The following is a 17,144-nucleotide window of genomic DNA, read 5'->3' on the forward strand; positions in this document are numbered from 1 at the left end:
TTACATTTACAAAAGGAAATATGTAAACTGTCCTTCAAAATTAGTTGGAAAGCTGGGGATTTGGCTCAGTGGTTCTGCTGCCTGCCTTGCAAGCGCAAGGTCCTGAGTTCGATCCCCAGTATCCAAAAAAAAAAAAAAAAAAGTTGGAAAGCTTACTAGGATCTACCTTAAACATTAACTTTTAAAAGTATTTGGAAGGTTGTGAAGGGGTGGGTGAATAAAACAAATATCAAATGATGTATGTTAAATCATTTGCTTAGAAAAGATGAAGGATTGTATATATGTGAGTATATTTTTATAGAAGCCTTAAAATAAGCAATTTGCTAAATTATAGGCAATTAAATTCCAAAGAATTTTTTAGATTGGTACAACCCAACATTTTACAAACAATAAACATAAACCCTTCATACTTTCCAAGTATTCCTTTAACTCAGAAGCACGTTCTTATTTATAAACTTTTTTAAATGTTACCTCTTACTCATAAAACTAAACTTAATTTTTCCCTCCATCTCTGTATTTTAAGTACTAAATTTGCTTTTCAGAAATTAGCATCTTGTCATCTCAAACTGTATCAGACATTGACAGACATTAAGCACCCTATGTATTACCACATTTTTCTTACTCTCAAAACGAACAAATAAAAAGAATTAACTAACTGGGGATATAGCTCAGTGGTAGAACATTTGCCTAGCACAAATGAAGCCCTAGGTTTAATCTTTACAAGTACTAAAAAAAAAAGAAAGAAATTAAGAATTATTTAAGCCTTCAAATATCAGCTAAGTAATTAAGATTCTAAAATTTTTTAAGAGTCTTACTAATTTATCAGTACTAGGGAAGAAGCCATATACAAAGAATACTGTAGTATTTTGATGGGGAATTACTAGTTGAGTAATTTGCATAAATCAACAAACAAAAAATAAGGCATCACATTCCAAAAAGTAGTGCCAAAGAAGTATATGTGAAAACAGATTCTGGTCATGAAAATATAAATCAGTGCTTTTTAGCGAACAATCTGACAAGTTCTATCAAAAATTTAAATGTATATATTGTTTGGGCCAGCAATTCCAACTATGCTATATACCTGCAAAATTATAACAAGAAATATACACATGTATGCACATTTTCTGAAACATCATACAGTGTATAAGAGAAAAGAGGGGAGGAGGAATGAAAGGTAGCAGCGCCTATCTAATCTACATACAGTACTGTGGGTCTAAGCGTCATTTTAATTTTTTCTTTATAGACTGCAATGTTGGGAGGTAAAAACAAATGACAGTCTTTTAAGGGGGGAAAAAGATGGTACAAAGACTTTTCTATTTTTGTTGTTTTTTGTTTATTGGTTTTTTTTGAGATAGGGTCTCACTATGTAGTTCAGGCTGGCCTTGAACTCACAAAAATCTTCCTGTCTCAGCCACTTGAGTGCTGGGATTACAAACATGCGCCAACATGCCCTACTCCAAAGTTTTAACACAGAAAAAACCCAAAATTAGAGAAACAATTAAGTCAAGTAGATGCAATTTAATTGGAAGTTGAGATAAACCAATGGTTTAACATCTTAATTTTTTTTTTTTTTTTTGGTACTGGGGATCGAACTTGGGACCTCGTGCTTGCAAGGCAGGTGACGGCACCACTGAGCTAAATCCCCGGCCCCTAACATCTTAATTTATAAAGCCTTCTCTTTTCTATACCTAATGAGGACAACCCAAATCTCCTCAAAAATTAGCCTCATCTGAGCTAAAGTAATTAGTGGACTAATTTATAAGGTCCAGAACACACTGTGGCTAATTGGCTAATTTCACTGGTATAGGAAAGCATTATAGAAATAGTACAGGAAAAAAAACCCCTACCTTTAACTGTTTTTACAAATGTATGTTTTTCTTTATTTGGATCTTTTTCATCCACTAAAATTCCATGGAAAATACGCCCAAAGGTACCTAAAAGGAAAACAATAATTAATGAGATCATATAATAGCCTTCCAGTATAAAACATTCTAGCATGATAAAACTTACCAACACAAGAATATATGAGATCAACATTATTCTAGCCCTAGAGCACAAGGACACAAATTGTTGATATTTAAGAACTGTTAGAAGTCCTTTCTAACTATGAAATGTCTTAACCTGCTCTTAGAAATATCATATCAAAACCAAGTTTAGAAGAATTTTTTCTCAATTATCCTAAATAAACCAATAATGTAGCCAGGAACACTGGAGCTCAATAGTCATGTGAATTTCTAAGATCAGACTCAGACCAATGATGGAAAAAAATGGGTTCTCCTCTCTGCTTTAAAAAGTAACTTGCAGAGAAGCCCTTGGGGTACAGTGTTGGATTTAGGCATCCTGGTTTCCAATCTTTCTACTGCTCTCTACTTAAAAGGTCTCATAAGTTGCTTGTCCTCTCAGGTTACTGGTAAAATGTGTTCCTAAAAACTCTTAAGAGTAAGAAAAGAATCAATGACCTTTTTGGAGGCAAAGGAGTGGTTAAAAAATGAACTATACTGGGCAACTTAGCAACTTAGTGAGACACTGTCTCAAAATAATTTTAAAAAAGGGCTGGAGATGTGATTCAGTGCAAAGGCAAGGGGTTCAATTCCCAGCAACACAAAACAAAACACAACAATAACAACAAAAACTATGAAAATCCATACAGACTTTATTAGCAATTTCTTAATTGCTTTAAAAAGTTTCTTAGTGAGATAGTCATTGAAAATTAATCTTGTGCCACTCTTTCTCACAAGGTAATTCCAACTTTCCTTCCTTTACAAAGTTTTTTTAAAAAGCCTGCTTCATTACAGATACCACACATACACAGAGCCTTGCTTTATTGCCCACCACATCCAATGCTGAAGTTGCTGGTGTCCATCTATCAAGTCTCATTATGGCAAAGAGACACAGTAACTTGGATGCTTGAGGGAGAAAAGCTTCAGACAATCTTTACTTAAGATAATCTGCTTGAGCTGAGCAAACATCAAACATTCTAGTCAGTCCACTGTCAGAGCTGATACCTTGACCTGGCAGTGCTTTCCTCTACAAAAGGTTCTTCCCCTCTGTCCCATTCACATCTACCTGCTTTGATTGAGCTTCTTCAAACTCTCACAGCAGCACTGCAAATGCTCCTATCCAGTCTCTTCCCCGTACCTCATCCCATTGAAAATATTCTCCAATATTAATTTACACATGCTTAAAAGCAACTATTATGGAGGTGGGAATATATACTGAAGTACATTCTGGACCTATTTTACTTTATCACAATGTCACAGGAATTCATATTTCTACCAGCGATGGGTATGACAGCTTGCTCCTCATAACCCCGTCAGCCTGGATATTATCTATCTCTTTAATTTTTTCCATCTGACAGATGACAAGTAGTATAAAAGTACTGTTTGATTTGTACTTATCAGATGTTCAGTGAACCTCAATACTTTTTAAGATGTTAATTAGCCATGTTCTCTTTTCTGAAATAAGCGGAGTTTAAAAGTAAACTATTATAGCCCTGAAAACATCAAGAAAAACTGTTTCTGAATTTCCTCTTTTCCTCAAGTTATACCACCAAAATAGATTACTTATATTATCCTATTTAAAGACCAAAAGAAGCTGTAAACATATCATTATTCAATGGTTGTCTTTCATTTCTTTGAATCTTTAGGAAATGCTATCTGATTTACTTTCTCTCTTCAGACTGCAGACAGATCCAAACACTAGTTTCATTTAGAAAACAGAAGTGGCATTTATACACTGAAAACCAGGCCAAAAAAAAGTTCTGCTTCCAGTAATGACCATTTGCCACTGGGGAGGGTTTAAGTCCCTCATTTAGCTATGATTATCACAAACAACAGATGACTACAGAAGGACTTCTAAGTACCCAAAATATAAACTGAATTATAACAGAGGCAAACAAAGTAATCCTCTATTGAATGTGAAGAGCTCAGTGCAGTATTTCATTAATTTCTGTCCAAATCTTTGAGCATCTGCCTAATCAATACTTTAAAACTCAAAAATCAGCCCGGCATGATGGTGCATGCCTGTAATCCCAGCACTTGAGAGGCTGCTGCAGGAGGACCTCTTGAGTTCGAGGGCAACCTGAACTATAGTGAGATCCTGACTCAAAAAGCCAAAAACAAACAAAGAAACAAACAAGAAAAAAACCACTCAAAAATCAAGGCAAGGAGCACCAAGAGGGGGAGGGGTACTATTATCTATGAAATACTATTATGTGTTAACTCATGTAATATACATAATTTCATCTAATCTTCATAACCAGTCTAAAACTTATGAAGACTATTTAGACTATAATAATAGTCTACATTTTAGAAGAGGAAACTAGAAATCTATGACATTAAATAATTTCTCTAAGGTCATACAGGTAAATAAATCCTAGAACTAGAACTTGAGTCTAACTACAAAGCTCCATTCCACCTGCTAGAACCCCCACATGATCCATCAGAGAAAAAGCTTAAAATATTTCAAAGAGATCTTCTAAGTAGTGATCATTTTAAATAAGAACAAAATAGAAAATACACCTTAAAGGTATCAAACACATATATATATGCTTTACTATATTTGAAAATGAAGAATTTCACCAAAGATGTATAAGGCATGTTAAAAATCTAAAGAAAGGGAAAATAAAAATCATTCTTTTTAAAAAATGATTTTGAGATAATAAATACCTTCTTGGAGAACATCTTTTAGTGTTATCCTCTCCCTGGATATTGCTATATCCTTCACCTTGGCTTTGGCTTCCAAAAGAGTGACACTTCTCAGGTCGTTCTTCTCTATCCGCAAGGTTGGATAACCTGAGGAGCCAACAAAGCCAAACCAAGCAATATAAATACCCTTACTATGGTACCAGGATCAACCAGTCCAGCCAGAACCTTAAAATCATGAAAGGAAGCAGGTGGATACATGAATCAGAGAGCTACATATAAAAGACACTAAATTTTAAATGCTCTGCCACCTACAATACTACCCTCAAATGTTCAAATATACAATTAAAACAAAATGATAAAAATACTACTACTACGGTCAGCACTTCAAATGCCTCTCAGCCAAATGAAACAAGCTTTGATTCAGAGAATGTAATTTAATCCCCCAGGGTAGTTTTTCTCTCCAAAGATGTTTAACTATAGTCATATAACAAAAGTATTTTTCAAATGAAGAGATGTTTGAAAAAAACATCTTTTCTAACAAAATACACTATCAATAGATTTACTCTAGTATCCCCACAGCCTAGTCACACCATTGTGAGATTAAAACTTAAGTTCCTTTAATTCCCATTTGTTCTTAATAACAGCAAAAATAAAATATATACTTTCAAATTAAAGTTTTTAATCCAAGAGAAAAAGTTTGAATAAAAGGAAGATCCAGGTTAGCAAACAAATTCAAATGGTATCTCCAATGATTTTTTTTTCCCCAGTAGTGGAGATCAAACTCAGGACTTTCTGCTTGCCAGGCAGATGCGGTCCAATGATTTATGAGCTTTGGTAGATTATGGGAAGAAAAATGTCTAAAGAACTAATGTACCTATGCAATGATCATCACTGGCTGCCAGAGGGCTGGGAAAAAAGAGAAACAAGAACACTCCACAGGCTGCACATTCCAGCCTAGGGTACAAAACATCTGGCTGCCATGCTTTTAGCAATGCTGTTTTATTAGTGGATTCAGGGAGTGAGCTGATTCTTCAATGGTAAAGTTTCTCATATCCCTTTATTCTTAAAGTTTTAATCACTCATGATCTTTCCCAAATGAAGTATTTTGTTAGGGGTTGCAAATGTGATTTTCTAATTCTATCATTCCTTCTACATTTAGTAGGTAGGAATCTCCTGTAAAGAAAGACTGTCCCTCATCAATTAGCACCAACTTGTTTCCTAGAAATATAGTTCATATAGTCAGTTGTTAGAATGAGGTATTATTAGAGCTTTAGTTGTTCATAATGAACAATTTTTTAAGTGTATTAGAAATTTATATTTATACAAATGTATAAAATAATACATTTTATGTTTCCATCTATTGTAGTTACTATTCTTTTTCTTTGATGGTTCCATCTTTGGCCAGTGAGAATTCTTCCAGTCTTTAGTAGCTTGTCCCAGACCTGGTATCAGCCATTTGTCCAAAGAATTCTTGTTCTTTTGAATGGGAAACAGTACTGAGAATCACAACAGGGCACTGGGTAGAAGGCAGATATTCCTAACCTTATTTTATTTAGAGTAAATGTCAGCTCAAGGAAGATAGTTACTTGCCTGTAAAATCCTAATTAATCAATGGTACCTCTGAATCAAGGCATAATCTTTGGCTCTCTGGCCTACTCTATCCTAATTATGTTATGTTTGTATTTGTATGTAAATGATTTTTCATGTGTAAATTATATTCTATGAATTGTTTTATTCCATATTGTATACATATATCATCACCACTTCTCAGCCTTCTGGCTAAGATCAAGTGTATACATATAGCATAACTGTTAGGGCTACCTAGATGCCCCACCAAAGCCTCACGTGGTCATAGGTGGGCCTTTTCCAAGGTGGCTGGATCTAGAGTGTGTGATACTAGAATTAAGCATGTGATGTTGGGATCAAGGATGTGTGATTACTAAATTAATCCACTGATAGGTTAGGCATAGTTCTGGGTGTGGATAATGGGGAAGCCCAACCTGGATGTGAGCCCACCCAGACAGAATATAACGGACAGAAAGAAGGCTGCTATTGTTGCTTCCTGCTTGCTACTTCACTGCTGGCTGCCTTGTGCCTTCCCTGCTTTGTGATGGACTGTTCCTCCTCTCTGATGCCACCCTACCTTGGAGCCAGCTGACTATGGACTGAAACCTTTACAAACCATGAGCCAAATAAACCTCTTCTCCTTTAATTTTAGGTGCTGGGTATTTTGTCTCAGCAACAAGAAAAGTAACTAAGACAATCTCGTCGTGTATAATGTGCATAATGAAGTGTGTGAAAACATAAAAGGAAATTAGGTCTCATGTTCTCAATCTTCCAATGGTAGCTAGCTTCCCAATATGATTAGAAATCACTGTAGAGGGCTGGTGATACAGTTTGGTGGTAGAACACCAAACAAATCAAAAACTGTAAAATTTTTACATGGTCCATCAGACTATCAAACAATTCACTAAAACCTAAAGTTTCTGTGTTTATATAGCTGAATAGCTTATTTTATAGAACTGTTTGAAAACCTTCTAAATGTCTACAGAATTAATTTTATAAGGCTTTAATATAATCATGGACATCTCAAGGCAAAACTAAATTCTTGCAATTTAAATTTTAATATTAATATTCCAATTTTAGAATATTTTATTCACTGCTCTAATAAAACCTGCAGATCCCATCTAATTTGCACAAGTTGGATATTAACACACAATAGTACACAAGTCCTACAAATACATTAAGTATGAAGGGCCACTGACCAGCCACAGGAAACTGGTAATTGCATTAGAATTAAATTAACTCTTACTGGTGATGGGAGTTGCATTGTTGGGTGTGTCAGCCCTCAGGTACTGAGTTGTCTGGGTGGATGGCTGGGACAGCCCCTGGGAACTACTGCTGGCACTGATGCTGCAAATGATTTTTAAGAGAAAAATATTTCACAAATTGGCTTCAATGAGAAACTTCTTTTTCATACATATAAAATGTGTACAGCATTATAACCTGCTGAAAATCCTGATGGAGGTCATAATAATTCATGGATCTCTGTATCACAGTGCTCCATATTGAAACTTCAATCTCCCCCACTGTGTAGAGTTCTATTTTTTCTTTCATTTCTATCTCCAAACTCATTAGGGCAGTTCATTTTACCAAACTCATTCAGAAATATAGGTGCTAGTCCTCAGACAGCAGGCCTGAACCTCACTCAAAGATATTGTAGGATCACCTACAATACGGATCACCTACAATATGCATCACCTCTCAAGAAAAAAATCCGTCCAATTCAACTAAACTGCCTTTTAGAAAATAGAGTAACAGGCCACTTTTACTAACGGCTCCAAATCAAATGGCCAAAAGATAAGGGATATCAAACCAAATCAAATGACAACATGCTCAAATCCTGAGAAGTATATCTAGTTCAAGTTTGTTTAGTCACATATATTTTGCTTTTTCTACTTTCTAAACTCTTAAAGAATTTATGGATGTTCTCATATTACTGATACATGCATAACCATGTTTATAGCAGTCCAATTCATAATAGCTAAATCTTGGAAGCAGCCAATATGACCATCAACAGATGAATGGATAAAGAAAATGTGATATTTATACACAATGCAGTACTACTCTGCCATAAAAAAGGATGAACTTGCAACATTTATAGAAAAATGGAGGCACCTTGAGACCATCATGTTATGAAATAAGACATATATAAGCTAAAATATCAGATGGTTTCTCTTATACGAGAAACCCAAAATATAAATAAAAAAACAGATAATAGAAATTAGGAAGATAGCTGCAAATGGGAAGGGAACCAAGAGATGGAGGGAGTAGGAAAGTTGGGGAGGGGAAAGGATGAAAAAAGAATTAAAATGTGTTATGTACATGTACCAACTCCCACAAGGGATGTGATCATTATGTACTGGAAACATGTACTAATAAAAACAAAAATTGAAAAAAACTTTACAAATATTCTCCAAAGTCTCTAGTACTTGAAACAGATTATACCATGTTCTCTAAATAAACCAGAAGATTCAAAAGACAGTAGACTCAAATAACTAATCCTGTACTTGAGTCTACTACAAATTAATGGTTTCCAAACATATTCTGTCTCTTTTCAGTGGATAGCAAACTTGTCCAAGGTCACCATTAGGCATGCTCCAGTCTCAATGACTTAGCCCTTGTAATTTTGCAGTAGTGGAGAAGTGAAGCACAAAAATTTAGCACAAAGAATGAAATCAGAAGTTGGGCATAAGTGGTGCAGCCTGTAATCCCAGTATTCCAGGAGACTGAAGCACGAGGAGGATTGCAAGTTTGAGCTCAGCCTATGCAATTTGGCAAGAACCTGCCTCAAAATAAAAATTTAAAAAAAAAAAAAAAAAAGCTAAGGCTGTAGCTCAGTGCAAAAGCCCTGGGTCCAGAACCCAGTTTCAAAATCAGTACAGCCTAGAGCTCCAACTTTCCTAAGTATGCAAAATCTTTTAACGGACCATTATCCACAAGACAGCTCTCTATGTTTCTAAAATCTGATCTTAAAAATACATAATGACAAAGGCATCTATGTAATCTGCAACACTTATATATGAATCTATATTTTAGCAATTTCAAGAGCCCATACTTACAACTGAAAAATGTAAATATATAACATCCAGGCAATGAACACTGTAAGCCCTTATGTCATCTTTATCATTAATAACACAATCTATCATTTGTGATTATAACTAAAACACTTCTGGAGAAGTCACAGTAAAAATTAGGACATGAATGTCCTCTAATAAATATATGGAGCACACCTATACATAAGCCATTCTGCTTAGCATACCATGTATCTGAAAATGCCTATATGTCTAATGAAATGTTTAACACAGCTTCCTGTAAAACTGTCTGTAACTTCAGATTATCTAATTTTTCCTCTGAGACTAGTAAGCCCTATCTCCTCTGCTGAAGATATTTTGCAACACTGAGAACACAAAGAGCATCCTTTGATGAGTTCTGGAAGAGCCTTTAAAGCTGCAGTTACTCATGAATTGATCTGAGTGTACACATGTAGTAGGCATGGGACAGTGCATTACAGACAGAAAATGTAAATCTTGAAATAATGACTTCCAGCACCACCAATACTAGCTGCATGACCATATGCAAATTATTCCACCCCTTTGGGGCCTCAAATTCCTCATGTACAGAGGAGTATGATATTAAACCCTAATAAGACTAAGAAGATTATGTGAAATATAATTAAAAGTGAAGCATTCAGCATAGCGCCTAGCCCTCAGACATATAAATTATTACTAATTGTTTTCATTACAATTATGCATCTGCAATCCTTATAATATATTAACTATAGAGGGTAAATTTTCCAGGTCTGAGTAGTACTCAAGGGTCAGACTAGCAATCAAAGTTGTTAAAAGTCCAGTATTCAGTGATGGGAGAGAAGCTTTACCATCCTCAAAGTGGGAGGAAATAGAGGACTTCAGGTGGCTTACCCATAAATTAAGAAAGCCTATCTCAGGAGACTTTTGGGAGATTCAAATTCATGAGGTATGTGAAAGCATAGCTTAAGTACTATCTGCAACTAATTTCACTGACGCCTGAATAAATGCAGACCTCATTTCTTCCCATCAACTGAACAGCAGGTGGCACTCTTGTGCCACGTCAGAATTATTCAGAAGATTGTGAGTACAGTCAGAAGAGTCATGGGTTTATTTATGACAATTTCATTGATTCAACAGATATCAAGTGAAGAGGGAGGATAAAAACAGTAATAAGCAAAGCACTATGCTAAGTATGCACAAAAAACTTTCTTTGGAAACCAAGTCTTACTGCTGTAAGAGAAGCAAGGAGCAGTCAGGGAACCCACCCAACACCTATTAAAACCTTACCTTCACTGATACATCACAGGAGGTAGGAAATGAGTTTAAAATGTATATGTTAACATTTTCTAGTTTAAGACCTGCCTAAGTAAATTTGGTTTTCATAAGAAAATAAGATTAGTTATGGAGATATTAAGCCTGCTTTAGAATCAAGGTAGGATTTTAGGCAAAGATCGTGATTTTCTTTCAAAATGCTAAATTACAATTTGTATTTTTCTGTGTAATTCATTTATTTGCTCATTCATTCAATAACTACTAAGTTTCTACTACATGCCATGTACTGTGTTAGGTGCTGGATATGTAGCAGTGAACACAACAAAGTTTCCTACTCTACACTGCAGTTGGGATTTCAAGTTTAATCCCTAAAAAGACTATAAACTCTAGGAGGGCAGGAAGAGCATGTTTGTTTACTCCTCCTTCCCAGCCCTTAGCCAGTGTGGCAAAAAAAGTCCCAAGTGGGTCCAACTGAGTGATACTGAGAGCTCGGAAAACAAGGAATTAATCATCTAGAGAAAACCATACTTTCATGGAAGAAAAAAACAAACTAGACATGAGTTACTAATATATGCAGAAAAAGACAAAGAGTTACTGGTATAACAAAACAGTCTTTTGCTTCCCTGCAGCCATTCATTCAACAAATAATTACTGAGCATCTCACTATATGTCAGATACTGTTAGACACTGAGTATTGAAAAAAGAGAAATAAATGGGTTTTTGTCACCAGTAATGGCAGTGGTAGTCAGGTGGTAAAGATAATAGAAACAGAAAAAGAAAATAGAGATCCTTCCAAAGAACAAATTCAAGCAACACACAAAAAAGGAGTGAATTTTCCCAGTCACAAACAGTGTGGATACACTGGAGATCAACCTCTCCATGAGAGGATTTTAGGGCGAATATGAAGAGAAGCTCTGCCTAAGACAGATGACACTGGCTTGAAAAAGAGCCTGAAAAGATCAATTTGTAGTGTTGGGAGAGGGAAAGCCAAACACATGGGTTCCAAATGTCCCTGGCATGAACACATCACAGACAATTTTATTCTGACTCTAAAGGAGCTCTCTGTATAACTGTAGCCTGGTTCCTGAGTGCCTACAATGGAAGAGGCCTCTACTAAGGAATTCCATGGAACCGTGTGTGTGTTCCATTAAACCTCACAGAGCTGCTGGGAAGATAAATGGAGTTAATGACTATAAGACACATGGAACAGAGTCTTACAGATGCTTCATCAATTACAATAGTAGGTTATTACAGTACAACTATTACAATAATGCATCCCTCTGGCTCTGGCCTGGTCCTAATAGTGCAGTCCTGAAAAAGTTATTTAATCTCTGTAAGCCTGTTTCTTCATCTTTAAAAGAAGAACATTAAGTGGCCCCATGCAGAATGCGAAGCAGCAGCTATTTCTTAAATGCTATTAGATTACTGGATGGGAAGCTTTTGGTCACCACCATTAGCTTGCTTGGTACATAATAAATAACTGCTAGTAGGATAGGAAAGAAGTAAAGAAGAAATCATAACTAGCACAGTGCAACTTCCTGAAAAGAAAAATTGTTAATAATGGCACTTACTAAATGTAGGTCTACATTCTAAAAGCTCTCAGTATAATTTCATTAAAACCTAACAATGTCCCTAAGAAGGTATGTTCCTCTACGTTATAAATGCAGAGATTTGAAACAGAGAGAGGCTATGTTACTTGCTCTATCTAGTCCATAAAGCTCATAAGAAAAAGAAGACTTCACACAGAAACATATATAGCTCCACAAGTTACGCTCTTTACAGTGAGCTGTGCTCTGAGAAAAAGTGATAATACAAGTCGCTTTTACTGAGACAATGTCTAGAAACCCCTTTCCTGAAACCTAGAGAGAACTGTAATACCAATTCACAGGTGGTGACTATTTCAACAGGCAGAAGTATATGTCCCATGTAATCTGAAAAAAATTTCTACACAATTTTGGCCCATATAAGTTCACAGGCCTAACACACACATACACACACAAAAACCAGCATTCAAGGAAAATGCAACTCTCTGGGTGTATTGAGACTGACTTCTAATGTTATGTCCCTTAGTGATTTGCATTCTACTTGTATCCTTTCTCAAATTCCTATAAATATATTTCTCCTACTTCTTTTTTCCCCATAGTTGTTTCCAAATGCCATTTCTTACCCTGTAAAATCTAAATCTAATTTCAACAACACCAAGCACACAAAATATATTTTGAAACACATCACCAGAGTACTTCCTCTCACATTCTTCTTTTCTCTTCTCTCTCAAGGAAGGCAAGTTAACACAATGGAGACAGAGAGTGCCTAGGTTCTTATTTATGCCACAAATATGTTTATCTACTGTGTGTATAACTGTATAACTGTGGTAAGACTGAGGACTGCACAAGGAGTAAGACACTCTTCTCCCTAGTTGCAAAGAGCTTACAAGCTAGTAGGAGGTAGAAGACAAGTGCACAATAAGTTACAAATAGAAAAAGCACAATTGCCACCAAAACAGAAAGATGGAGAGGAAAAAGAAATGGATGGCAGGGAGACTTGATTTGGAGTGATAAAAATACAGGGAAAGGAACCCTTCTCCATTGTTGGTGGGAGTGTAGACTGGTGCAACCACTGTGGAAATCAGTATGGAGATACCGCAAAGAACTAGGACTGGAAGTCCCATCTGACCCAGCTATTCCCTTGCTGGGTATCTTCCCCAAAGAATTAAAAGAATCATACCACAGTGATATATGGGCACCCATGTTCATAGCAGCAGAATTTGTAATAGCTAAAACTTGGAAACAGCCCAATTGCCCATCAACTGGAGACTGGATAAAGAAAATGTGTTTTTTTAAATAAAATGGAGTATTACTCAGCCATAAAAAATGAGAGATTAGAGACATTTATAGCTAAATGGATGCACACTAAGGCCATACTCTTAAGTGAAATAAATAGGACACACATGTGTAAATAATGACTAGTTTCTCTAGTGTGATAAACTGAAAGTGTACATAAGGACTAAAAGCTATAACAGATAATGTGAAATAGGAAGAAAAGAGGCTAAGGAGCAGTGGGAGGGATAGGGAAAAGGAAAGAGGGGAATGGAATTAATATGAGAAAAAGAAAAAATAGAAACAAAGTGTTGGTAAATAGGGAGGGATGGAGGAGTTGAATGGAGGGCAGGGGAATGGGGAAAAAATAAGAAGCAAGAGAGAGTAAGGTGCAAATTTCCAATGATAAATGTCAAGTGTATACCTAAAAAGTACCAATAAAATTAATTTTAAAAAAATAAAATAAAATCCTTGACACTGTGAACTGTATCATTAATTTTTGTATTTCCAACAGTTACAGAATGTTGGCGAGAGGAACTAGAAAGAAAAAAAAGGATTATTTTTAAAAGGCAATAGGAGTCTGGAGTATAGTTATATCTTTGGGGATAGAAATGTATATTTCATCTCCATTCTTCCCTAAGAAGAAAGACATGAGAAACTCTGACTTCACAAACTTTAAAAAATAAAAAATAAAATCAGACAAACACAAAGACAGTGATTGTGATATCTTATCTTTCCTTATTACCCTCCCCCCTTCTCCTGTAGCGGTGTGCTTGTGTCTGGGCTTTCATATACATGCGAATAACTTTTATTTCTTCCCTTCCCAAAAATGTACAATACCTGTCATCCAGTTCAATTCTTTTCATACTGTGAAGGTGCAAAACAGCTAGTATTATTGCTACAAGAAATATTACTGCACAACAAACCCCTACACTGATATAAAATACACGCGTAGAAGTGGTTGGAGCTGCATGTACAGGATCATCTGAAATAAAAATGAAAAGCACATTAAGCTTTTTAAACAAATAAGATTGATTGCTTTCTGATTTAAAATACACACTGAGTATCCTGTTTTTTGTGAAATGTAATGGTGTTGTACACCTAAAATGTACCAATAAAAGAATTTAACAAAAATAAATAAATAAATAAATAAATAAATAAATAAAATATAATACTCTAACCCTTCCTAGCTAACCTAAAGAGGAAGTAAACAAAGGAAGAACACTGGCAAAATGACTGCCACTGAAATCAAATGATGGGTGCGTCTCATGGGTTCATCAGAGCATACAATGAACTTCTGTACACACCTGAAATTCTCCCCTTAAAAAATGTTTACGTCAACTTCCATGAAGAGAAGGATTTAGTATCCTTTTGAGATACTGCTATTAGTACTATCTCAGAAGAATATGATCCCATGATGCATTCATGTCAGAAAAGGAAAAGAAGAGCCTGTTATAGGGTCTAAACACAACCAATACCAAAAAATAAAACTCCACTTTGAGATTCTGTTCTGTGGGTTTAAATAATATACTATTTTTAAACTTGCACTTTCACCTAGGTGAAATTATCATAGGATAGAACCAGGCTACAGTTCGGGTTTTCCAACCTTTTGTGAATAAAGATCTTACACATACTTTCCTGTTCATCCTTTAACTATTACCAGTCAAAAAGGCATGATATAAACTCTTGCTTCTAAAAGTTTTTTCACTAACTTGTCATAAAATACATACTAATTTTATTTCTCAAAATAGTCAATATTCTAATAGTTTCATTTGACCTATATAACACATAAAGTATGAGCAAAATAAATAGCAAGGTGTTATCATTTTACAACCTAGAAATTATAAGGCCTGCAAGCTTCATCCAATCATGATCATAGGCAATTAACCATTTTTTTTAATCCTTAGTAATGGAGAAAGGTAATAGAGTAACACTTACAAATAGTTCTGCTAGTGTTTTTGTCCAATGCTGAAGTTTTTACTTCTTCAAGTTCTGAATTAAAAAAGAGGTAAAAGATACTTTGGAGAGTCTTTTCCCAAAAAATCCTTAAATACTATGATATTTTCTGAATTTTCTCTAATAGTTTTGTGTTCTAACAGAACAATACCTAAATTAAGTAAAAAGATATTTGTTCAAATAATGAAAACTTTGGTATTCTAATAATCATCAGTACAGTCATCAATCAATAATCAATCAATGCCAGTCTTAGCCAAAGGATACTGCTTATACATGCTCAATGAAAAAGTTTCTGTGGTCAAGAAGCCTGGAAAAATCCTTATCTTATACTGTCTCGATGAATTTAGCAGAATTCAGAGGCTCTAGGGAGCTGCAGAGCAACAAAACTAATCTAATTCATAATTTCCACCTTCGTATGATAAAATAACTTTTTCTAGGCAGTAATACCTATTAATGTTCCTTACACCACAGATATTATTTTCTATTGTAGACAACTTTTTAAACATAATAGTCTGAGAAACCACATAAGTAAATATTTTAGAATCACATGCTAAAATAAGAGTCATAAACATAAACTGGATGACTGGAGTGACTAAAAGCAGATCATCAAATAAAAAGGGTGTTACTATATTAAAACTTAAATCTAAAATAGAATGGTAAACTATACCAACAGAGAATTTTAATATTAATTTTCATGTGCACATTAAAAAAGAGAAGGGGGCCGGGGATATAGCTCAGTGGTTCCACCACCTGCCTCACAAGCGCAAGGTCCCGAGTTCGATCCCTGGTACCAAAAATAAATAAATAAATAAAAATTTTAAAAAGAAGGTACAGGATCATTCTAAATATCAGTTGATCATTACCCTTTGTAGACAGTAGCAGTGTTTGGCAGGATCCACAGACCACACACATTTAGCCATCATTCTGCCTGTAAGTCAGCAATGAAACACTACAATATAGCCACTGCCCACTTCCCTGGGGATTAGGAACTGGATGCCCTACATTCTCATTGACTGGCCATGCAAACTTAGGTGGCTTCTCTAGGCTTTGGTCTCCTCATATCAATTATATAATGACTAGGTTATAATAAAGAGTCTCTACAGTCTCCTTTAGCTTTAAAATTACAGGAAAACAAGTACATAACAATATACTAAAACTGAAAATGTATCAAAACCCTAAAGCTAAAGATCCTAACTTTATTTTTAAAATGTCTATTTAAAAGCAGTACAGCTTTTTCACTGACGTGTATCTAGACATTAGTCATTATAACCCACTTGCTAGCTAGCCTCAGATGTTTTCATAACACTCAGCACAAATTTCAACTTGGAAATCTGCTAATGGGCAGTTTAACAAAGAAGCACAGTCTACAAACTAGCCACATGGCTTAGCTATCTGACCTGGGCAAGTCAGTAAGATTATCTGAACCTCAGTTTCCTCTTCTGCAAATGGAGATATGAGAGAACCTATTGCCTGGGGTTATTACTAAGGAGTAAATGGAGTCAATGCAGGTTCAGCAAGTAGAACGTGGCAAGCATTCAGTACGTTTAGGGTTTTTTTTCCCCTATCTTAGATAATAACCAGTTCTACCTTATGAACTAGGTTACTTTATCTCTGTGCACCTTAGGGTGAGGAGAACTCTTAAATTTTCTGATCTATGATCTAAGGTGCTGGAATCCTTTCATACACACTGTGATTTACTGAAAACCACAAATGAGTAATATTTACTAAGTATCCACATATAATATTCTAAGTTTTAGGCTAGCTTTAATTAACCTTTAAAAAAATACTCTGAAACAGGTATGACAGCCATTTTACAGATGGAAAACCTAACCCCAAGAGAAGTGAAGTAACTGCCTTAATAT

At 35.3% G+C, this 17,144-nt stretch overlaps 1 protein-coding gene across 2 annotated transcripts in view; it reads right to left on the bottom strand.

Annotated features, from left to right (window-relative positions):
- Ryk (receptor like tyrosine kinase) overlaps positions 1–17,144 on the bottom strand; it is a 105,412-nt gene that overhangs the window by 36,206 nt on the left and 52,062 nt on the right. Inside the window, exons 5-9 of one of the 2 annotated variants that reach the window (XM_004834262.3) lie at positions 15,265–15,318; positions 14,167–14,311; positions 7,459–7,559; positions 4,668–4,793; positions 1,848–1,934 (exon numbers count right to left, since the gene is read on the bottom strand). In XM_004834262.3, the coding sequence (XP_004834319.1) occupies positions 1,848–1,934; positions 4,668–4,793; positions 7,459–7,559; positions 14,167–14,311; positions 15,265–15,318 (513 nt within the window). Of the gene's footprint in view, positions 1–1,847; positions 1,935–4,667; positions 4,802–7,457; positions 7,560–14,166; positions 14,312–15,264; positions 15,319–17,144 lie in introns of both variants that reach the window. The other variant, XM_087186170.1, reaches the window with a different exon arrangement.

Source organism: Heterocephalus glaber, unplaced genomic scaffold (genome assembly GCF_053883595.1).
Source record: "Heterocephalus glaber isolate CG9 unplaced genomic scaffold, H.glaber_assembly_v1.0 deba00001504, whole genome shotgun sequence".
NCBI classification, from domain to species: Eukaryota; Metazoa; Chordata; class Mammalia; order Rodentia; family Bathyergidae; genus Heterocephalus; species Heterocephalus glaber.